Source organism: Triplophysa rosa, linkage group LG10, assembly GCF_024868665.1.
Source record: "Triplophysa rosa linkage group LG10, Trosa_1v2, whole genome shotgun sequence".
Lineage (NCBI taxonomy): Eukaryota > Metazoa > Chordata > Actinopteri > Cypriniformes > Nemacheilidae > Triplophysa > Triplophysa rosa.
In genome coordinates, this window is record NC_079899.1 from 15,384,539 (window position 1) to 15,410,267 (window position 25,729).

The 25,729-nt window shown below is 39.3% G+C and overlaps 1 protein-coding gene across 2 annotated transcripts in view; it reads right to left on the reverse strand.

The window, feature by feature from the left end:
• Window positions 1–2,599: 2,599 nt before the first annotated feature.
• The window catches only part of luzp1 (leucine zipper protein 1), a 48,631-nt gene continuing 25,501 nt past the window's right edge, over window positions 2,600–25,729 (reverse strand). For both annotated transcript variants that reach the window (XM_057343623.1, XM_057343624.1), the window contains 3 exons: window positions 13,490–16,616; window positions 7,587–7,767; window positions 2,600–7,458 (listed from right to left, as the gene is read on the reverse strand). In XM_057343623.1, coding sequence (XP_057199606.1) covers window positions 7,609–7,767; window positions 13,490–16,420 — 3,090 coding nt within the window. In that variant the 5' untranslated portion in view covers window positions 16,421–16,616 and the 3' untranslated portion in view covers window positions 2,600–7,458; window positions 7,587–7,608. The remainder of the gene's footprint in view (window positions 7,459–7,586; window positions 7,768–13,489; window positions 16,617–25,729) is intronic.

A 25,729-nucleotide genomic window follows, 5' to 3' on the forward strand; every position in this document is an offset into this window, starting at 1 on the left:
TCCTCCTCTCTGTTCTCGCTATAACCCCTTTAGGCCTCTGGCCGTGTCCCCAGTTTGTGTGGTTTTGATCCTGGCAGCTGCATTGCATTGTGGGAGTCTGAGAGACCTGAGCTGATATTAGCTCCAGCAGTTTGGTTTGTGATTAGAGCCTTGTGCAGCCTACACCACAATGCCAAAACCGTACTAGTTTATAATGCTCCGGTTGTACGGTTTTGATAATGTGAGCATGTTCCGTTCATTTACCACAGCGCTGGATCTCCCTCGGATCACGTGGGTATTGTGGTATTTTGCGAATACTTTCTTAAGATGTTAACTACGGGCAAATTCAGGTCCAGACTCTCTAGAGTTCCTCTAGATTTATTGACTTTATTCAAGCCGCAGTATTTGCTTCCAGAGCAGGAAACGATGGGTGAGCTATATAGCTGAGCTTTAATGTGTTGTGCAGGCTAAGGAAACAAATATATGGTGGTTTTATTAGGGGAACTAATCGCTGTAGCTAAATAAATGTTGTTTGTCGATTCCTCACCATTTTCATGGAGTTCCCATGGACCCTTAAAAGGACAATTCACCCAAAAATGTAAAATTCTGTCATCATTTACTTACCCTCGAGTTGCTTGAAATCTGTATAAATGTCTTTGTTCTGATGAATACAGGGAAAGATATTTGGAAGAATGTCAGTAACTAAACAGTTCTTGGCCACCATTGACTACCATAGTAGGAAAATTGACAACGCTAGTCAGAAGTGCCCCAGGACCGTTTGCTTTCCTACATTCCTCAAAATATCTTTTGTTTATGTTTTCTACCATGGTAGTCAAGGGTGGCTCAGAACTGTTTGATTACAAGCATTCTTCCAAATATCTTCTATATGGTCATCAGAACAAAGACATTTATACAGATTTGGAACAACTTGAGGGTGAGTAAATGAAGACAGAATTATCATCTTTTGGTGAACTGTTGCTTTAACAAAACTAGACTCGCTGCCACTGGCAGGACAGACTCTAGAATCTGATTCCATAATCTCAAAATGGATTTGATCTGTTTGACTATTGAAAGCTTTAAATGTTATTATATTCTCATCCACACCTGGGTGTCCTTAGTGACCTTTGGTGAATATTTTATTGCATCTCTTTGATTACGTAATATCCGATGTGTAGGCGACTCTGTAATTGGTACGTACGGTCTGAGCATGTCTGAACTCAAATCGAGTTGTTTTGTTCATGAGTAGACGTAGCACCCACGCAACACTACAGCAAATTCAGAACGTGCTCGACACAAAAACCCCCACACACTGACCCTGCAGCCCAGAGCGAAGATATGTAATGTGAAATGTACATGTATGTGCAATACTCTCATGTGACACTACACAGCTGAGTGCTCAGGCTTTGGTAGTTTACATTTTTAAAATCATCAAAATTTGCTATTTAACCTCTTGATGAGTTCCAGTTTAATGCTCCATTAAAATGTATAAACATCTCTGGTAACACTGACAAATGTTCGAGACTAAATGAATAGTTGATAAGATCGTCATTTCTTTTCTGTCTAGACCTTTCACCCTTGTGCTGTTTGTCAAAAAATGTGAATGTTCTCTTAATTTCCCATCAGGTAGCGATTCATTCTCAGAACAGGATTACTGCTTTCGCAGCTATTTCAAATATTGCAAGCAGAACTCTGGCTTTTAAAGGTTTGTAGAGCTTTTTATGTCTTGAATTAGTGTTTTTCTTGATCATCATTTTTCTGTATCTTTCAGTATTCTCAGCAATACTGTATATGGTTAATGCCATAAAAAGCCATCAGATCTTTAATTCTTCATAAGTTATTTTAGTTAGAATGTTTTTATAGAGCAAAAATACATTAAGATTTCACCCTTTCATACATTAATTATGACAACCTCAGACTGGATATTTTGTCCTGTTTTGATGCTCTTATAAGGTGTAAAAACAGGATGCAATGTAGATGGGCAATTCCGTGAAAATGTCAACCCAACATTTTTTACTATACTAACAGCATGTGAGGTCTCCAAGTTTTTAAAGCATTTGTTTTATTTTTAGTGCATGATTTTTCATAGTCAGGTTAGTGCCATTTTCAGGATTGTCATCCATAACGGAACATATTCCTCATAAATGGACAAATGAAAATAAAGTAACTATTTTAAAGAGGCATCCCTTCTCCGTTCATTGGGTATTATTGCTTCAGGTTTGCGCATTTTAATTCACAGAAATCCTACAAAGTTTGTCGTCTCCCAGAACCATGTCCTTTTTTGTCACATCCATAACGCATGTTTATTTACCTTTTTTAAAACTGAAAATTTGTTGAACATTTTTCTGATGTTTAGACTCTATCAACAAGGGTTTAGTAAAAAATATAAACAGATGGTTCAATATATTCAAAACAAATACATTCTCTCAGCATTTTTATGTCACATCCATAACGCAAAATGTCACGTCCATAACGCTGGAATTGCCCGTATGTAAAATGCATCTCTGTAAGGTGATTTAGTAATCCATCAATGCTTTAATTACCTCTTATTGTTTATCCATCTGCACTGTTCAAATAAAAAACTACAGAATTATAATTAACACACAGAAACCACAAAAGGTTACAAACAAGTTGCTTTATTATATTAGCTTGAATACATACAGTCTGCAGTTCAGCCTAGAGATTTCTAGCTTCATGCAAAATGCTGAAAACATGTTAAGATGAAACATGCACATATATTACAGTACAAAGGTGTGAAACACAAATTTGCGTGTTATTGCTGACACTGACAGGCAGAATACAATGAGCATCTGCCACTACACCAGCATCTGATTGGATCACAAACACTGCTTTACTAAAGAAACACACCCCCACCTCTTCCTTCTTTTACTATATACAGGCCTGTATTTTATGTGTGAAGAGTTTATGTATAAGGGAAGGTGGAAGCAAGTATCAGTGAACTTTTATTCTTTGTGGGTTACAGCCCAATGTGTTCAGGTGTTCGTATTTGTGTGTTTAAGGCCTGAAAATCTTTCTTTGGCAACACTTTTAATACGGCACAGGAGATGAATGAACCCTGAATGAATGTAAGGAACAACGGTAAGCCACAGTCTGAGCGGATAATAAAAGATGAGGCGCTATTAAGGAGCAACTATCCCAGTGGATCAGCATTATACAGAAGCCCTGGCTCAACATATCCATCTTATTTTCCATTACAAAATGGAAATATATAAAAAATCACTCTCCAGGAGCCCAATAAGGTACACATCTAAAAAAAAAACAAGCAAAGAATAAACGTTAAAGAAAAAGGCCCACTTTACAAAATTACAAATTCTTTTTTTAAATTAAAACATCCGATTACAGTTTCTGAAATCTCGTTTTTTGAAGAAAAAAAAACTTTGTCAGAAAAAAGTGAAGTTTACAGAGAAATATTTACCCTTTATTCATGCTTTTGTAAAGCGGTTCGTTTTATTGTACGCTAGAAAAATACATTGGAATGATTTTTGGCACGTGTCGACTTAAACACATTACAGAGGCCTTTAAAAAGAGGAAAAAGAGATTGATTCAAATTAAATGACAAAATACTTTGCAGTCTATACAAATGAACTGGACAGTCCATCTCCCCACGCACAGTCGGCTCGAAAATAACCGCAAGTTAACTTTCTCTGTAATTCAGCTTTAACCAGTGCAAAAACACACGTACATATATACACATCTTAGATGGCTGTACATTCAGTTAATTAGAGGGGAAAGCGAAAAGAGAAAAAAGACAAGACAAAATTTATAGAGGTTTAAAAGCAAAAGAATAATTTAAGTGCTGGTTAAGTGCAGATTCTGGAGTGTGATATATAGCCGAGACCCTTTGGGACCAATGGCAGCTCACGCCGTGGCCATTACACAGCAAAATCTTCCAGATTTCTCCTATGTACATTCAATATTACTTTATTGCTTAGAACTGACATTTGTAAAGTTACTACTTATTTAATAAGGCTTAAAACTATTTTGAATCATCAACAAATTTGGGACACTATATGAATGCATGCATGAACTACAAAAACACTTTTGGGTAAAAAGATGCTTTTTCATGATTTAGGTGAATCTGTCTTAAAGTGATAGTTCACCTAAAAATACAAATTCGGTCACAATTTTCCCTCATGTTGTTCCAAATGAAAATAGTTTACTTTTTGGGATGAATATACAAAATTTGCTGGAGTCGGGGCTGCACTGTGTTTTGTAACCTCTGATCTGGCCGTGAACTCTGTTCTTGGAATCCCTTTATGAGATGTGTAACCCAACCTCACAGTGATCATCTCCACAGCTTTGGACAGCAGTGGAGGTATGAAAATCACGTGTTTGATGACTTCTGAGGGTGCACGACACATTGACACATATTAGTAAATGGAGTCAGGAAAGGAGGAAGGATTCCAGGAGAATTGCGGTTTCAGTTCATTGCTTTCAAAAGACATCAAAAACCTTTCTCTAGAGTTGTCTTGTAAGCTCATAAAGCCTACGGTTTCTGACAGCTGTGGTCTGGTGCTGAACCCATGGAGCAGCTGAGACACCTTGGCCTGGCCAGGGGGTCGGGATGGGAAGATACTGGAATTTGCAAAACTTTTCCAACTTGCACTATATCTTCACACAGATCACCTGAGTTATGTTGCAGTTTTACACTAATGTGAGTATGTTGGCCAGCTTTGAGTGCAGCCCTTTTGAAATTTATTAGAGGAGGATTTCCTATTCATAACACCAAACATTTATTACGGAATTTGGAAGACCTTTCCTCTGGCCGACCTTCTTGGCTCTTCTTGGTACCACACATGGACACCATGCCAACAGGCTGCAGCCCACACATTGGCCAGTGACCTACTTCCCTTCCTTTTTCCTCATTTCAAAAGATCATGCTTTATTGCAAGTCCCACTTTCATAGTTCGCTAGTTTTAAGGCCCCAGACTGGGATGAGGGGAACTCCATCGAATGCAAAGGTAACCTCTGACCTAGAACAAACCTGTGGGCCCTATATCAGTCCTGCTGCTACTTTAGCCAGCCAATAAAATGGCTTTAAAGGCCGGCAGTTTGGATTTCAGGAGCCCAGAGCCCTAGGGTATTCTGGGAAGGCAGGGGCACGGGAGATACGGCATGACCGCTTCAGCCCAAGACCCCCTAACAGGAAGCAGAAGTGAAGTCTGGGATATGCATTTGGAGAGCTATACTTTGTGTAGAACAAAGGCCAAATCTGTGAAGTACAAAGCCAAACTGCCGCCCCAGGTCAAATTGAACAACAGTATAAAAAAAATCAAGTGCTACATGGCCAACTTGGTTAAGCCATTGGAGTATGTTTGAAGTTGAATGGAAAATATGATTTAACTGATATGAGAAGACTTTCTTGCTATTCAAAGCCAAGCTGACAGAAGCTTCCAAGAACTTTCTCGTATGTACTGTGTTGTTTTTTAACCAGAAATGACCCATTTTCACAAGGACCTAGTTTTCGTTTTACTAATAAGACTGTTTTAATGATTTAAGTGCAATTACAAATTCATTAGAATGACTTAAATAAAATAAAAGGTAAACAAAAAAATATCCATTTTTGTTTTAAAGAATCCGACCAGACAAAACAAGATGGATAAAACCCAGACGACAACACAAAGAGCACAGGAACCAGAACTGACCATGACGGTGATTTGTGGATTATTTTAAAGCTGTAATCGAGTGAGATGCTGCAAAGACAGTAAGCATAAAAGACTGACCCTATCCACATGAACATCAACCCTTAGAACATTACACAAACAGCATCAGATTAACACAAAACATAAAATATCCCACATTCCAGTGAAAATGGAGATCATTGAGCGGACTGAGGGATTATGGACCCTTTGTTATCACCACCGGCTTCAAGCATGAAGTAGAGAGAAATATGTTGACTAAGATGTTGACTGTTAGAGGACGAATGGAACCTGAGCCTGAATGAGTTCATTGGCCACATCTCAACAGCTTCACAAACTCAACCAGGCTGTAAAAACGTTTACCTCGTAGATACAATGCAAAACATGTGAATCGCAGCATATCTACTCAAAAACTTTAAAAGGTACTAACTGCGCGATGAGCATTCCGATGTATTTTTTTCCACAAGGCCGTTTATCCAGGCACAGGCATTCTGGATCTTCTGTGGTGTCATGCTACCCACCCTCAAGGCTCAACAAGCTATACATCTGAAATAACATACGAAAACACCACCCGTCAAGGGGTCGATTCTCACACCACATTATACAGCTGACTGACACGGACTATCAAAATCCCAAACACTGGTTTCCTATAACCGAGTGCTCAGCACACGAGAGTTTGGATCAATGTCTTTCTGTGCAAAGTTTGCAAGTTGAGTCACAGAGTGGCTGCTCTGAAAATCCTCCGTAAATGTCCAGCATTTGGGTTAATCCCGGTTTGACGTTCCAGATGTTCTGCGCAAGGTCACGCCACGGACCTACAAGATGAGTCCTGGATTATTCCTCTCCAGTGGTTTGAAATACAAAACCAGTCTCCCGTCTGAGCTACCGAGACATGAACGTGCAGATGCATTTTCCAGCTTTCGCTTTAAATGTTTGTCAGGGATATGGTGGCCGTATGGTGGGGACCATCAAGTTCAGTTAAAGAGAAAATAAAAGAATAACAATAACAGAAGAAACGAGAGACCTGACTTGATGATCGGATACAAGGAGCAAATTACAAACTGGATAAAATAAATTTGGCTATGTGTGGAAAAACACCAGATGTTCGAAGGATGGAGAGATTGAGTATCATGTATGAAAATCTACTGAAGACTTGCAGTCTTGGCATGTACTCCTACTGTAGCATGTGGTTTGACTCTAGTTCTCAGCATGAAACAATGTGCTTGGCAATGCGCCGTATTGCAAAATCATGTGTACACCGGTGTAAATGTGATGCGATTGACTGGATAATCAATAAGTTTTGTGCAATAATCCGAATCAAATCCTGATTTAACAAACACCATGCGGCGAAGGAAAGAAAATCAACAAAACGTGTGAGATTGTCAAACTAGATGAAAACCAATGAGTTGTAACTTGCTCCTTGTGATAATAACACACAAAAAAATCAAGTTTCGATCAACCTGTTGCACTAGAGGTGTGTGGGTTTTCCAAATTATATCAAATGTCAAGAGTGCCCCAAAACCCCCGATTCTCCTGTTGTCACATGTCTATGCGCCTCTCCCTTGTCACATATGACGACTTTAATACACCATGGAAAGCAGAAGAGGATTGGATGCTGTAGAAACATAACAGCAGGAGAATGGTGGATTCATACAGGTGTGGCTGGTGTAAATGGGTAATCTGAGGTTCCCGGGGTCATTTCGGTCTGCTGGAAAACATCAGAACTGGCGAGTCTTTTAGAAGTGATGTAACTGATGGCTGTCGGAAGAGATGAGCTGAGCTTCCTTCCTTCTGCTCAGGAGCTCATTCTGAGATGGAAGAACTGACGTAATAAAACACGTCATTAGTATGAAAGTAATTAGGTTTTATCTTGCTTAAATTAACACAGAATCCTCTGAGGCATTAGATTATATTTAGGTTTAAGTTACGTAAGGAACAGGATATACACACCTCTGTGAATTGGTAATCTGTGTCAGTTGTCTAGATGGCGGTTCGACCACGGTCGGCTTCCATCAGCTGGGCGGCCCCTGCTGGTCCACGCTTCACGACTTCCAGGCCTATCGTACGAGTCCACATCACCTGAGGGCTGCCTCCTGCATGAAGACTGATCAGCTTCTCTATCATCTACAGACTAGATGCAGAGAAAAAAACAAAAATACAACAAATGTGATTACGCTTATTACCAGGAACGGAATTTACTAGAACTTGGGATAAAAGGTTGTTGACATGAAATGTCAAGTCTTTAAGTCTTTTTACTACTGCACAGTTTCTATGCATGTTACAGTCTTGTTCTTCTATAATTTCCGTAGGCCTACAAGCTGGAAAGGCATCACTGGTTGAATATGATAGCAGTTATCTATCATTAATTGAATAAACATCCCATAGTCTAAGAGAAAGTTTATACTGTTTTTGTAGTTTACAATCTTTCTATGGGACAACAAATTTCGCAATAATTTCAAATGAATTTGTGTAGCAAATTTCACAATACATACCATTTCAAAATAGCAATGCCATGTATTCTATCGCAAATGTAAGCAATACTTATTCATATTTTTTGTGATTTCTTTGCCGCTTTGAATCAATGAAACGGCGTACATAAGTCCCATATAAATAAATTAGAATTCAATTGAAATATAACTAATATAACTCTGCTAATTCTGTATATTTTTATTTTGCATGTAACAGCAAGAATCGTTCTGACAACAAATGCATTTAAATAAGGGCTGTCACACTGCGATTAATCGCATCAATTATAAAAGTTTGTGTTTACATAATATATGTCTGTGTACTGTGCACATATTTTGTATGTATAAACACACGCATACATTTAAGAAAAATATATAATACAAAAATTAATAAACGTTTATATATAATTTAAATTATTGGTAAATATAAATCTAAATATTTCCTAAATATATATATATATATACATATGTATGTGTATGTTTTTGTGTTAATAAATATAAAATTAATATGCACAGTACATAAAAATACATTATGTAAACAAACTTTTATATTGTTAAAAACAAATTTATATCACGATTAATCGTTTGACAGCCTTAACTTAAATGTATTGGATTCGACTAACCTAAATGAACATAACCGTTTAACGTGGTTAAAAAAATGCCATCATAAGACTAATAAAGTTCTAGAAAATCAGACCTGTATAGACCCAACTTTTACCCATAGGTTCATAGATGGAGAGCTATTGGTCAGACCACATAGCGAGGCCTAATATAGAACAACTATTGTCTCTTTGCTTTACCATGAATGTGGAGACTTTACACAGCCAACCAAACCATGGTTTATGACGTCAGTTATATAAAGTTCCCAAATGAGGCAGCAGGATATGCCACACACTGCTGTGGAATTTCGAACACAGCAGACAGATGCTAATTGTCCATAATAGGGCTTGAGGCCTGCTGGGATACGAGAGGTGGGTGTACAGGAAACCGGTTACGATGCATGGGCTGCCAAATGGGCAGGCGCAACCTTGCAACTTCCTGTGTCATTCAGGAAGGGGCAAACGGGCGGAAACGACCCAAGCACAATCTTAATGTGCAGAACGGGTTTCATGTAAGTTCTTTCTTTCAGGAAGCTCAAACCGCATTATGTGAACATTTGGAGCGATTGCGCTGCAATGGCTAATGAGTCTTGACCACAGTAACAGATCAAACTATGAATTCAGTACCAAGAGGGAAACATGATTTTAACTTTCAACAAAACAAAAATCTCTTTCTAGCTTTGTAATGCCATTGAACGGGGTTCAGGTTTTTAAAGCCCCAAAAAGCGCATAGGCCAACATCTATCCTAAAAGAGATACAATATCATAAATGTGCCGCCAAATTTGAACTTATCTTGCCGATAACTCCTGTGTTCAACTGAAAAAAAACTGATAAATTTGGGATGAGGTCAGGGTGAGTAAATTATATTTTTATGTCTGAGAGAACTATTCCTTTAGGTCCTTTTCGTTTGGTCCATGACTTCACACAAAAGTACCAGCAGACAGTATAGCAAACCCAAAGTAAAGGAACAGAATGAAAAACAAATGCAAATTCGCCTTAAAATTTATGAGGCCACGTTGTTCAGACACATTTCTAACGGTGCCATCAAAGTGCCATCTTTTCTTAACAGTCATCTATTCCCCACAGTCCTGCACTCGGAGGAAAAAAACATGAAATGAAATGTGATTGAAACTCATCACAGACATGGATATTAGTTTCTAATTAATTAAGCGGCTAAACAAAAAACACAAAATTAATCTATGATCAAAATTTATGTAGGATAAACAGCTATACAAAACACGACACGACATCTGGCCGGGCAGGATTATTTAGTCTTACTTTTCACTGCAGTATTAATGGCTTCACCTTATATACTTGACTTGACTTGACTTGAACATAAGCTTAGTGTCAGAAACACTAAGAATACACAGATGACCTTGATCTGTGCTTCACACACCTTCATTAATGACGAAAGAGATAAAACCTCATTCATCAGCACAAAGTCACCGCAGCATCGACGAACAACTCCGATCCCCTTCCAATCACTGTGATATTGATCTTATACTGTATAAGACGCAGGGTGAAAATAAAGACACTCACGGTCAAGCACATAAACAAGGAAACTGTGTGACATGAATAAATAAGAGAATGAGATAAGAGATAATATGAGAATGAATAAGAATGAATCAACAATTCAATCCTGCAACCGCCGCTGTGAGTCAGATTCATTTAACAGATCTGTTTTTACTAGCTGAGGTCTGATGAGTTTTACAAAGCAATTTGTAATGGCACCAAACAGGCCAAAATTCTCCATTTTGGGGGTTCTTTGTTTAGCATTCTGAGGAAAGAATTATCTACATGTTTATTTTAACAATAAATCAGCATGTCTCTTCTTTTTTTTGGTTGCATTCTTAGAGTTAAAAATTCACATAATGTAGCAGGCACTTTTTTCTGTTGTCAATTGCAATAGATACTTGGTGAATTATTATTTTTTTTAGGCCAAGGTGATTTTATGTTGCTGCTATTAGTTGAAAAATCGCAGACGTTTAAACGCTGATGCGTTACAATCATAGTGATAACCCTGAGGTATTTATTAAAAAGATTACTCCAACTTCAGGGAAAAAAGAGAACTATTTGTCTTGAAGGTAAAGTTCAATGCATGCCTGACCAAGTCTGATTACAGAAATCCTTTCTAATAGACTCCAGACTGAGTGGGCACAGATGAAGATTGCTTTCAATCACTTGTTGAAGTCTGAGTATGTACTTTGTATTTACTCCATGGACCAATCTGTTTTCCATTTTTTAACCCATTTTGACTTGGAATAGAAACTGAATTTACCTCTACAGATTAGAAGAGACTTTAAAGCTGAAAGAGATAAAAGATTAATGATAGTGAATCCCGGACAAAGAGAAATGAGAGAGAAGGATTGTGTGCTTACAATAACTGTGTATTAACTTACAGCTGCAATGACAGCACGAGGAACCATTTGTAGCACAGAGAAAACGGGCATTCAGTGACTGATAGAGAGAAGAGAGCAAGACAAATGATCTGACCTCTGTTCTAAAATTGACTTGTGCATACATCTCAAGACGCTCGCAGATAAATGAAGAGGCATTTGCTATCCATCAGTGCAACGGACAAAGACAACAAACACTGCATGAAATAGAACGTGAGAAAGCCGAGAAGAGAGTTTATGAGCTCATGTGTCGGGAAGGGGCCGTGTTTGAGGGGCTTGTCTGTGATTTAATTGTGAGTCTTTGTGGATAAATATGGGGGCGGGGATGTTTGTGATGTTTAATGAGAGGGTGATACTAATTGCCACTCTGATAAGATGAGCCCTATTCTCTTGTATAGTCTGTAAGCAAAAAGTAAAAGTAAAAAGGGGCCTGCTTGCTTTGTTTTGACTGGCAAAGTGACGCCAGCCTGAAAATTGGTTTAGCTGTCGAGGCAAAAACTGGCAGTTGACCTGAATAACAGCTCTGCTAAAAACAAAGCCGTGGCCTCTGACCTATAGGTCATTAGCTTCCAAACACCCTTTATTTATGTTTTACTGTAACACTAGTGGTAGAAAACATCAGCTTTATTGTTCATCAAATTAAATGTAAAAAAAATTCCTAAAAGGCACCTTTAACTCTCTTTTATTTAATTATAGTTATATCTATATTACTAAAAATATGAAAAAGATATAAAACTTCAATACTGAAACCAAGTTATTAGGTGTGAAATACTGTATTATCCAATATCAATACAGATCTAAGTCACATTTTAACAACAGTAGGTTTTCATCCAGTGATGCGTGGCAAGATCTTATCTAACCGGAATAGTTCACTCAGAAATGAAAATTTGCACTCTTGTCATTTCAAACCTGTACGACTTTCTTTCTTCTGTAGAAAAATATATTTTGAAGAATGTTGTAACCGAACAACGGCGGTACCCATTGACTTGCATTGGTTTTGTGTCCATGCAATAGAAGTCAATGGGTACCGCCGTTTTTCAGTCAACAACATTCATTCTTTTGTGTTCTGCAGAAACACAATGACATGAGGGTGAGTAAATTATGACAGAATTGTCCTTTCTGGGTTAACTATCTCTTTAAACACTTTTTAATATTCTGTTTGTCTCTAAGAGTGTAACGTTCTACACACTTTATACTGCATGTACGTACAATATGTTCAAATGGCCAATTATTAAAAAACGGCATAAACCACTGGAACTGGAAAACACTGTTTCCAGCAAGGATTCTGTTACAAGAAAAACAGAAAGGAGAGCAAGGACAAAAACCTCAAGGACATATTTTTTCCTCTTTCAGATGGGATCTAAAGATCTAAAAATACTTCATGCTTATAAAATATCTGTCCTCTTCACATGCAGTTGCACAACTTCTAAATCAAACAAAACCCCAAGGAACAAATGTGCTGAATACCATGACTAAGAAATATTAATCATGATGGTGGCACAAAATATGTGAGCATGACTTCTGCTGTTCTATGGTGATTATAAACAGGTGGTATGATAATCAGTACAGTCACAACTGGATGCAAATGATCAGATGATTTGCTCATTTCAATTTGTTTTAGTATGATAGTTTATGCTCTTGTTTGCTGTTTGATTTCATTGATTTTAAACTGACCACACTTCAATACAACATTTTAAAGGCACAGTTCACCCAAAAATGAAAATTCTGTCTTCATTTACTCCTTCAAGTTGTTCCAAATTTGTATAAATGTCTTTGTTCTGATGAACACAGAGAAACATATTTGGAAGAATGCTTGTAATAAAACAGTTCTTGGCCACCATTGACTACCATAGTAGGAAAAAAATATTGTAAATTTCCTTGTTCTGTTGACAAAGTCAAGTCAACTTAATTTATATAGCGCTTTTTACAATTTTCATTGTTACAAAGCAGCTGTACATAAAACATATTGGCTATAAGCATAATATTTAAAGCACACATTTAAGATAAGGGAGAGAGAAACACAGTTCAAATATTAAACAGACTATAAATTCCTATATGTAATATTAATTAAGTAAAACTTTAATAAATAACACCACAACATATATTTTGAAAAATGTAGGAAAGCAAAGAGTTCTGAGGCACTTTTGACTACCATTGTCATTTTTCCTACTATGGTAGTCAATGGTGGCCAAGAACTGTTTGGTTACAAGCATTCTTCCAAATATCTTTCTCTGCGTTCATCAGAACAAAGACATTTATATAGATTAATACAGTAAATGATGGGAGAATTTTTATTTTTGGGTGAACTGTCCCTTTCAAAAGGGTAAGCAAACTCTAATGCATGCAATTAAAAATCTTTTTAGTCATAATGGTCTAAAAAGCAATGACTCACCATGGGTTTACGGCCTCTTGGTTGAAGTTGCTGAGCATTGACAGGCTCATGTGCAATAGCCCTCTCTGGAGAAGAAGTCTTTTTGTTCCTTCGTCCCGGCTCAGGGACAGACGCCACAACATTGCTGATCCTACGCATATATACCTCTGCTGGGCTTGGTTTAACTCCACAGTTAGAATGAATGTTGGAGTTTGATGGAGTGTCCAACACTGTGGTTGCCCGATATGCTCTCCACATGGTAGTAGACTCGCCATCATCCTCTGAGCCATCTTGCCTTAGTGCTAGACCAGATTCATCCACAGAAGCTGCCCCACGACTCCTCCAAGTGCTCCTGACAGTGACATTTCTCATGTCTGGAAAACCGTCATCATATGAGAGGTGGTTTTGACTCTGGCCTCTCAAGTTTGTGCTGCTCTCAAACCCAGACTCATCGTTGTTGAAGTTCGAAGTATTGGAAGACTGGAGGCTGAAGCTGCTTTGAGCCAAGAGAGTTGCCTCCACAGGAGCAGTTTCCATAAAACTGGGAGGTTCAGAGAAGTTTGCATCACTATCACTTGGACGCAGAGTGATCTCGCTCTTAGGAATGGAAATCTCGTAAGGTACAGAAAAGCTTCCCCTGTGCTCACTGCTGGGGCTAATGACGATATTACTGGTGGACGTGTGCCTTTCTTTGGAGGGGGGCTCGCTTGATAAGCTGCTGCTCCGACTGCTTGTTCGAGAGGAGCTGGGGTCATTGGGGTAGAAGGTAATACTGCTGGTCATCTTGTTGGACACCGCTGGCTTTGCAGAGATTTTGGGTTTCCCACTGGTAGTCGAAGGCTCTGAGACTCCCCCTGACATAATTTCCTTTCTATCAATCTCAACAATGGCTTGCTTGATAATAGCTTTTGAACGGAGAGCTTCACGCGGGCTGCAGACCCTCCTGATTTCAATACCTGGAGTGGTCTGCATAGTCTCCTGAGTTTCCCCTTCTGCCGAATGAGGCTTGGGTTGGTCCTCATTGAAGGAGCCCTTTGAGGTGCCATCTGAGCGAGAATCTTGCCGACGTGAGTATCTAGGGTAAACTGATGATGTTCTTACACTTGTACTTGACGTTATAGTGTCACTTTGCTCACCTACTGATCTCCTAGAGCCAGTGGATTCGGTTTCTGAAGCTGAGGAGTGACCATCTGAACCATGATCACTCAGAACAGATGAATATACATGGGATCTGTAGGCATACGATCCATTTGCCTTGGACAGACTCAACATGCCAGAAAGATCCTGTGAGTTATCTAAACTCTCTTGATCAGTTAATCCTTTGTCAGGTGACACAATGCTTGAAGCCCTGGCTGATATTAAATGGGCCGCATCAGAACTGCTGGATTCACTATCACTTCCAGGGTACCTGGAAAATTTCTCAGTTTGGCTCTTTTTGCTTTCACTGTCATTTTGCTTGGCTGTGGGCTTCCAAGACTTTTGGTCATTAGCAGCTGGAGGATAGCGACTAAGGACTGAGACTTTCTTGCTCTCGCTGAGTGTGTTCAAAGATGACTGTGTAGCATTTCCAAGTTTTTCATCTTTCTTTGCATCTTTTGTCCCATTGTCAGAAGGAGAACCGGAAGCACCAGTCCTCAAAGCTTTCCTGACATTATGTGCTGGACTAGCAGCCCTTCGTACAGTCTTTGGGGAGCTCTCTGGGGTGTGACAATGGTCTTTATTCCTCAGCTTGGTTTCTTTTCTCTGCTGAGGAGATGCATCTCTGCTTTTGTACTTGACTGGTTCAGCAGCAGGACTCCTGTTCAATAATTTCGGCTTTTCCTGTCGGATGCCTCTTCGTACGTTGATTTCCTCATTTTCAGCCTTACCATTTTCCAGGACCTTTGTGGTGCTGGTAATTTGTGTGTTCCCATTACCATTACTGTAACCAGCAAGCTGCATTTTCATCTGCTCAACCTGGTCATGGAGTGTTTGATTCTGACTCCTTTCCTGCTGGTACTTTTCTATCAGCTCAACATTCTTGGATTCCATGTTCTTCAAATCCTCCTCCACTAATTCCAACTGTTTCAAACGATTCTTAAGCCTTTCCACTTCTTGGCTGAGATCCTTAACTTTATTATCTTCCTGCCCCTCTAAGCTATTTTTCTCATTCTCTGACTTATTCCTCAAATCTGAGTCATCAGAATGCTTTAAGTATTCTAAACTCTTCTTCCTAGCGAGTTTGCAGGTAAGTCCTGTTGAGAACTCATCTTCAATTCGAAGGTCTTTGGAATCAAATTGGCCGTGATCTGCTGTGCCTAGTTTATTTTTCTGAAGCTCAAGTTTCTCATTCAGTTTAAGAATGATTTTCTCATCCTCTCTCTGCCTTTCCACAAGTCTTTTGCGTTCACTGACAAATGTCTGAGTGAGACTCTTTAGTTTCTCCATTTCTGCGGTAAGAGATTTTTCAGCCCTGTCCAGTCGAGCTTCAGAAGAATCAATTTCCTTTACGCGAGCCTTCAAGGACTCGAGCTCCGAGGAGAGCTTTTTGGTCAAGTTTTTCTCCTCGTTAAGACTAAGGCACAACTGGGTACAGTCTGACTTGCTTTTACCAAACGCCTCTTCAAGTTTCTCAACTTCAGACATTCGGCGCTGAAGTCGCTCAATCTCCACCTTAAGCTCCTTGGTTAGTTTCTCCGCCTGATCTAGTTTTTCCCTAACGTCACGGCAGAGATCTTCAGCTTTCCTCACTTCCTCATCTTTGCCTTCAATTTTGAGCAGTCTCTTCCGCATTGCCTCCACATCAGAGAGAAGTGAGGAATTACTCCCCTCAGCCTGAATGATTTTGTCCTGAATGTCAAGAAGTTCATCTTCAGCTTTCTGCAATTTGCTTTTGGCCTCCTCAAGCTCATCCAGACGTCGCCCAAAGCTCTGCAATTTGTGTTTTAGGTGGCGATTTGTTGTTTCTGTCATTTTTATATCTGATACTAATCTACTGTGAGGTCTTTATGGTTGTTTGATGGAGTGGTACACATTTGTATGGTGGTATTTCCAAGTAATTTGGGGATTCTAAAGAGAAACAATGAAAAACAGGCTTGAAGTTCGGGTCCCTGTATGTACAATTCTCCCTTTGTCTCCACTTTCACTGGTGATCCAAGTGAGTTTTGACCTGCAAGACAAAAACAAAGAAAGATAAAGATTACATCCTGGAAGAATATAGGGCAATGGATTATGATAAATAAAACAGTCTGTGACTGTCAAACTGTTGCTTTAAGATTTAATATCAACTTCATATTTTAACTAGGAAAACTAGGTGGTGTTTAACACTCAAAAACACTAAAGCAAATTCAAGAATCTGTTACCAAGAATCTTTGTGACTTTGGAAATATTTTGTTGTGTAGCAAAGCCCTCAATAACAGGTCAACATAGTATAAGGCCGATAAGCAAAAGACCTTAGAATGTGAAAAAATTAAAGCATAGTAGAAAGGACATCAACTGATGTACTACCACATCAGCACAACTTGCTGACCCTAGCCTCTGTTCACGTGTCTGTCACCATGGCAACATTCGTAGCGACAACCATCCCTAATCACATCCTCAGGACACTGAATAAAATTTAGAATGGCGTACAGGCCAAGGACAGTTCTGGCTACAGCAACACAAACTATAAGTAGTCCACAGGACACTGCTACTTAAAAATAAAACTCTTACTTGTTTAGCCATTTTTAATTATAAATACAATGATATCAGGCACTATGTTGCTACCATTACTTAAAAGCACTTTTCAAAATCTCAGGCACGGTTCGAATAAAGCATACAAGGTTTTATGTCAAATGTATTAGAAGCAGTTTTCAACTGAATACAAAAAACTATTGTAATTTTTCTAGTTTTGTTTGGTACAAACCCCAAGGTCTTATTAAAAATCCCATTAACTACACTAAATGCAGATGCAGTGGCAGCAGGTCCAAATGTAATCGAGCATTTTACACAACTTGGTCAATTTTTAGACTGGCAGGCCCACCAACAAGGAGACGGGCCCAAGTAATGAGTTGCTGTATGTGGATTGCGGGAATTCTGTCATAATACTTTCTAAATCCCATAATTTTATGGTGTGTGAGGCACCAGCAGAGTACTTCTGGGTTCAGAAAGGAAACAAGTCATTCAGTAAATGTACTAGTAAGTGGGAAAAAGGGCCAGCACATTTAATGCATATTTCCATGAGACATGAAATTCATAATCACACTAGTAAGGGCCTCAGGACTATATGCACAAATGATTTTCATGCATGTAAGAGCAAACGGGTATGTGTCTATGTCAAAGATTTAGAGCAAACATTGCCAAAGACACAACCATATGTGCAAACAAAGTTTAACAGTATCAGTCTACTCTTGCTCTTCTGCAGTGAAGTGATTTATTTAGCAGATAATATTTAACACAGTTGTGTGTTGACTCATTGCTGTTTCTTTAGAACATTTAAATGTGGGGGAAAAATACACAGGAATATACTGGAAAATACTGTATAATGCAATATATTATGGGTCATTCCGTGTCAACTCAACCAGAGGTCCCCGGCTCAATTTTTTATTTTTTTCCTATTTTTACAGAAGCAAGACCAACATCAGTAGTGATAAAAACCAAAATATTAAATGCCACCGATGAATAGTAATTAGGGGTGTAACGATACACTCAGCTCACGATTCGGTACATATCTTGATGCTGGTTTCACGATACGATACACATCTCGATATTTTGAACAAAATTCAAAAATGAAACTGAAATTCAAATAACATTTATTTTCAAAATATTAACAATTTCATTAACTTATTTTGGTTGCACATACAACTTGATAAAGAATTTTAACATTTTAAGGCTTAACTGAAATTAGAATTAAGATCAGTGTCAATTTTGACAGCAAATTTTGTTTTAATTTTAGTCATAGTCTTTTGACTAAAATGCAATTTAGTTTTAGTCATCCCAATTTATCATAGTTTTAGTCTATTTTTAGTTGACAAAATCTACATTATATTAGTCTACTAAAATCTATCTGGATTAACTCATTTAATTGGTGTAATTAAATGTTCCATACAAAGATTTAACTGTTTCGACATAATTTACTTTATTTAAATGAAACCAGGTCATTACCTTTATTTTTCAGAAAAGTTGAGTAACTACTGGATATGCATTGTTGTAACACAGAGAATATTAGACCATGAACGACATGTAGCAGTTCATTCAGTTCATTTTGACTCAATTGACTCGTTCGTTCAGTGAAGGGCGTGTTCATTCAGTACATTCAACCAATGAAACGCTCTGACAGAGCTCACGCTCAAGCACTATTGGCTCGTGTCTCTTTGAAGCTGCGCTGTCTTTGCTTGAGACAGTAATGAATGAGAAAAATCTTTCAAAAAGACATATTACATAAACTGTATTACATTTCTTCAATCATGCAAATCACATACTTGTTTTTTTAGCATGTCATTCGATCTTTTAATATACAGTACGACTCACTTCATCGCTTCTCTGATCGGAACAGCGCTGGTTTCTTTTGGCTTATACTTTGTTGCATATCACGTTAGCGGATAAATTAACATTGGCATTTAAAAACATTTGTGCTGCCTTTGTAATGAGTTTCGGGGTGACTCGCCTGCAGTCACGCTTCAAGTTTGCTGTGTTTTAACGGCGATTGTGAAGGAAAATATGACGCTTTGTAAACCACTTGGAGACACAGATTGTGTCTTGTGCTTCTCTTTCTACTGCATACGTGAGATAAGCACACGTGAATTACACAAATTTTGTAAAAAGAACACAAAAAATGCCCTTTCTACATTTTTGCCATGAAATGCATCATGGATTGCTAAAATGAACAGATTTACTAAGAAATATGTTGATCTCTGTGTAAAAATAAAATGATGCTGCTGATATATTTCTCATTTTATTTTCCCCCCCTCTAATACGGCTCCAAATTTAGAGTGAAATTGTCATTTTTACCTCCCTCTACAAATTAATTGATCATTTAATTAATATTCTTCGGTGGCATTTCTTTTTTTTTAATTCACTCCAGATGTTGGTCTTGCTTCTGTAAAAATACAAAAAAAAAACTAAAAAATTTAAGCCGGGGAAATATCAAATATTTGTTTGATTTGACACGGAATGACCCTTATACATTTCCATATATTGGAACCAAGTGCTTATATTTTTATGAAAATATACAACTATATATTACAAGCAGCAATATGTATTATTTAATATGCTGTGATATTATAATACAGTATATTAACAATGTATTGTTCTATATATGTCTACAAATACACATTAAATGATTTAATATATTGACAGTTAACATATAGAATAACATATTTTCTTTGTGTTAGGCCCACACAAAACGTGGACACTTTGGCACAAATACTACAGCATTCCACTTACAAGCATATTTATAATAACCTAATAGAGAGATTAAACATTTTCAAGATGGAATATTGTTGGAATGTACTAGCAACCAGCAACAGTGATAAATGTAGCTACAGTGAGCAAACATTTAATATTCCTCTTGTTCCTCCATGTGTAATGTCATCAGAGCTCAGGATAGACCCCGAAATTAGATTCTACATGACAAGTTCCATTTCATTTGTACAATAACCAGTACAGTTCTCTGCTTTCTCTTGAAAGCACTAAAATGAAGGAAAATAAATGAAAACCAGACACATAAAGAGAAATATCACAGATTCTGATGGCACACTTAACTACCTGAAATGAAATACCTCCCTCTCTTGAATTTCCTAGCTTATTCTATCTCACAGACACGATTTCCTTTTTCCTCTAGAGTTCCACGCATGCAATCATGCAGCATATCATTAGTCCAAGCCACGCTGAGTGATCCTTCTGCCGCCTGAACATTTTGTTCTCCGAGAGAAAAGGGGAAAAAATACTTTTCCCTGCACTTGACATCAGTTTGGCGGGGCAGCCCGAAGCTCTTTATTCTCTATAAACATCCCCTTACCAAACCCTCAACCCCAGAAATTAGAACCAACAACAGAGAGGGAGCACAATGTAGCTTTGAGGAGGTACAAACAAAGGAAAAACTATCTGTGATCACTGCAAGGTGAGGCAGCGAGTAAGCCGCATAAAATATGACAGAGAAACTTTAAAAATACTTTGGCCACACCCTCAATGAGTTCAACAATAAACCTTGCGACCAAATGTTCTACACCCATCGCACAAACACATCCATTCAGATCATTGCAATTGTTCAATTTGTGTACGCATTTGAAATCTATTAACGGGCATAACCTCTATTAAATATATGTTCACTTATGCATGTTTTTATCATGGTCTGATAATACAAAAAACAAACACACTGAATTGAGATAAATAAGAGAGAGACCATCATGTGTTTGGCCTCTTCTGAACTTGTGCTGTTCTGGCAGAAACTGACAAGCCACAAAATACTAACTATTGTGGCAACTTGAAGCTTGGAGCAGCTTTTTTTAGATTTTTCCATAAAAGTGAAAACCAGCCTGTAATGTTCAGTTTTTTGTTGCCCTTGCAGTCATGTCATTTTCTTCTTTCTCTCACCGCTTTTGGAGAAATAGAAAAGTAAGGACAGGAAGTTGGATGTTTTAGTGGGACTGTGTGTCTGAACGTGCCGACACGAAGCAGTGCAGCAGAAAATGCTGGTGTAACAAAATGTCCTACACTGTCAAAACTGATTTGTTGTTTCAACTTAAAAAATGAAGCTACCAGGCTGCCTTCAAATTTTGCTCTAATTCAACGTAAAAATATTAGTTATTACATGAATAAATTTGATGCAAAATTGTTATGTTAACTAATATTTTTAAGTTGAATTAAGTGAAAATTTTAAGGCAGCCAGGTAACGTCATTTTTTAAGTTAAAACAACAATTTATTTTACGGTGCAGTGTTTAAAATAAAGACATGCTAAACTCAGATTGTTTGGGCTTGGAGTCAAAAATAAAAAAATAACAAGCCTCATTTTAGCCCCATTAATCTAAATGAAAACACAAATCGTTCAAAAAGAGTAACACATGTAATGCATAACACACAGACAAATGCATGCAAAGCTACATTCAGATCCGACTCATTTTTGGTTGGCTAGCTGGAATACATCATAAAACTGAAAGGAATGAACATGGATGTCATGCTGTGTAACAAGGATTTTAACCAATTTAATGAGATTAAAAAAATGTCACCAGTATCATCTCAGCATGCATGGACTCATCTGCTGAGTGTGTTTGTGTGTGCATGAAAGGGTGTTATTTTCTACTTTGTGCGCTTGATTTAAATGTGACAAAACTGCATAAAGCACCAGTATGTAAAGTATTTACACACCCTTGCGTTGTCTTCGTCTATCTTTCATTGTCTTATGTTTCATCTTCCTCCATCTGCCCTGAACAACATCACAGACACTCATTTCCATCTCCTGGACAAACGCCTGAAACATTAAGAGCCCAAACAATCTCCAAAAACCATCTTCACTAGAAATGTCTTCGTATCAGATGGCCACTTACAGTTCAACAGTTTTGTTTTGAAGTAATTTAGTCATTTATCTCAGTATTTATCAAGTTCAATAGAGGTTTATACCTCTTTATTTATAGCTCTATCCTTACTGATGACTCAGCCACTCTGCAGCAAGCCAAACATTTATACTTCCTTCCGACAAGTCCAGCAACCAGTTCACTGACCCAAACAAGACTCAAAAGCACGATATGCAGCGTAACATCCACGCTAAACAAACAGGAAAATCTGAAGAGAGGTAAAATGCACGAGTTGGCCACGAATTATTAATAGTAGGGCTGCAACTAACGATTATTTTGATAATCGATTAGTTGGACGATTTTTTTCCGATCAATCGAGTAATCGGATATAAATGTAATTGCATCTTTTGCTTATGATAAGTAAATCAGATATGGGAAAAGTATACACAACTGAACTCATTAGCCTTCTCCCAAAATGTTGTGAATGTCTCCATAATTAACACACCTGGTGAGTTGATTCAGGTGTGTCATATTAGAAGCAACTGACAATAGTCTCTCCAAAACATGGGAGCGAGGGGAGGGTCGGCCAAGGAAATCATTTTTTGTGCCATGAAAACTGAGATATTTGTCATTCAAATGTAGTGAAGTACAGTAAAATGTAAACAGAAAAAGTAATACTTAAGTACAAATACTCAAAAAGTGTACTTAAGTACAGTTCTCAAGTAAATGTACTTCGTTACACACCTCTGAACTAAATAAACCACCAAATCAGGGTATTTAGCCTAATATGTACTTGCAAAGTGCAAACGCCACAAATTGGGTTTTACTAATATAATCTTTAATTTTGTCATTTAAAACACCTCTCCCTTTTAAACTTTAAAACTGCGCAGCTTGAAGAGATGCATGCAAAACACGTCTGACTTTAAAACTGCGCACCTCGCGCTGCATGGAGAAACGCATGCACCGAGAGACATGTCTGACTTTAAAACTGCGCAACTTGTGTCGCACGGAGAGACGCAACCACGGAGATACACATCTGATTTAAAAACCGCGTACCTCGCGGAGCACGGAGAGACACGTGTGACTTTAAAACTGCGTACCTCGTGCTGCACAAAGAGACACGTCTGACTTTAAAACTGCGCACCTCGCGCTGCACTGAGAGACACGTGTGACTTTAAAACTGCGCACCTCGCGCTGCACGGAGAGACAAGTGTGACTTTAAAACTGCGCACCTCGCGCTGCACGGAGAGACAAGTGTGACTTTAAAACTGCGCACCTCGCGCTGCACGGAGAGACAAGTGTGACTTTAAAACTGCGCACCTCGCGCTGCACGGAGAGACAAGTGTGACTTTAAAACTGCGCACCTCGCGCTGCACGGAGAGACAAGTGTGACTTTAAAACTGCGCACCTCGCGCTGCACGGAGAGACAAGTGTGACTTTAAAACTGCGCACCTCGCGCTGCACGGAGAGACAAGTGTGACTTTAAAACTGCGCACCTCGCGCTGCACGGAGAGACAAGTGTGACTTTAAAACTGCGCACCTCGCGCTGCACGGAGAGACAAGTGTGACTTTAAAACTGCGCACCTCGCGCTGCACGGAGAGACAAGTGTGACTTTAAAACTGCGCACCTCGCGCTGCACGGAGAGACAAGTGTGACTTTAAAACTGCGCACCTCGCGCTGCACGGAGAGACAAGTGTGACTTTAAAACTGCGCACCTCGCGCTGCACGGAGAGACAAGTGTGACTTTAAAACTGCGCACCTCGCGCTGCACGGAGAGACAAGTGTGACTTTAAAACTGCGCACCTCGCGCTGCACGGAGAGACAAGTGTGACTTTAAAACTGCGCACCTCGCGCTGCACGGAGAGACAAGTGTGACTTTAAAACTGCGCACCTCGCGCTGCACGGAGAGACAAGTGTGACTTTAAAACTGCGCACCTCGCGCTGCACGGAGAGACAAGTGTGACTTTAAAACTGCGCACCTCGCGCTGCACGGAGAGACAAGTGTGACTTTAAAACTGCGCACCTCGCGCTGCACGGAGAGACAAGTGTGACTTTAAAACTGCGCACCTCGCGCTGCACGGAGAGACAAGTGTGACTTTAAAACTGCGCACCTCGCGCTGCACGGAGAGACAAGTGTGACTTTAAAACTGCGCACCTCGCGCTGCACGGAGAGACAAGTGTGACTTTAAAACTGCGCACCTCGCGCTGCACGGAGAGACGCATGCACCGAGAGACACGTCTGACTTTAAAACTGCGCAACTTGTGCCGCACGAAGAGACGCAACCACGGAGATACACTTCTGACTTTAAAACTGCGTACCTCGCGCAGCACGAAGAGACACGTCTGACTTTAAAACTGCGCACCTCGCGCTACACTGAGAGACACGTGTGACTTTAAAACTGTGCACCTCGCGCTGCACGAAGAGACGCATCCACGGAGAGACACGTCTGACTTTAAAACTGCGCACCTCGTGCTGCACGGAGAGACACGTGTGACTTTAAAACTGCGCACCTCACACTGCACGGAGAGACACGTGTGACTTTAAAACTGCGCACCTCACACTGCACGGCGAGACAAGTGTGACTTTAAAAGTGTGCACCTCGCGCTGCACGAAGAACGCATCCACGGTGAGACACGTCTGACTTTAAAACTGCGCACCTCGCGCTGCACGAAAAGACGCATCCACGGAGATACACGTCTGACTTTAAAACTTCGTACCTCGCGCAGCACGGAGACACGTGTGACTTTAAAACTGCGCACCTCGCGCAGCATGGAGAGACAAGTGTGACTTTAAAACTGCGCACCTCGCACTGCACGGAGAGACGCATGCACCGAGAGACACGTCTGACTTTAAAACTGCGCAACTTGTGCCGCACGGAGAGACGCAACCACGGAGATACACGTCTGACTTTAAAACTGCGTACCTCGCGCAGCACGAAGAGACACGTCTGACTTTAAAACTGCGCAGCACGAAGAGACACGTCTGACTTTAAAACTGCGCACCTCGCGCTGCACTGAGAGACACGTGTGACTTTAAAACTGTGCACCTCGCGCTGCACGAAGAAACGCATCCACGGAGAGACACGTCTGTCTTTAAAACTGCGCACCTCGTGCTGCACGGAGAGACACGTGTGACTTTAAAACTGTGCACCTCGCGCTGCACGAAGAGACGCATCCACAGAGATACACGTCTGACTTTAAAACTGCGCAGCTCATGCTGCACGGAGAGACACATCTAAAATGGTAATTTTAAAAGGGAAGAAGACGCGCTTGATTTATAACTGCTTGACGTCAAGTGACGTCACAGACCAACTAATCGATAATGAAATTCGTTGACAACGAATTTCATTATCGATTATTATCGATTAGTTGTTGCTAATTAATAGGTACTTGGGCGTTGTTTATGCTACTGTATGTTATTTGAATTTGGTGGAGATATTAAGTCTCGACACTCAGTGTGTGTGTGTTTGTAATTCTGTTTTGATTATATGTGCATTTCTATGAATACAGTTTAGATCCCTATAAAGCAAGTATACTACATTTCACTGCCGTTTCGAAAAAGTTGCATGCTGTGTAAGTGTATTTATGAATGCTAAACTGCAAAGTATTTGTCCTGAGAATCAGCAGATTTAATACATTGCGCACTTTACTGAAAGTTAAAGCTGTGCATAATTGCCATTTACAGTCATCCAAGGGTTGAAACCAAACCGTTTATGAGTGTGTTCTGTACAACACATTGTGGTGCCGCATAACAGCTGTCAGGGAAGTGTGTGCCATGACTAAGCCTAAGC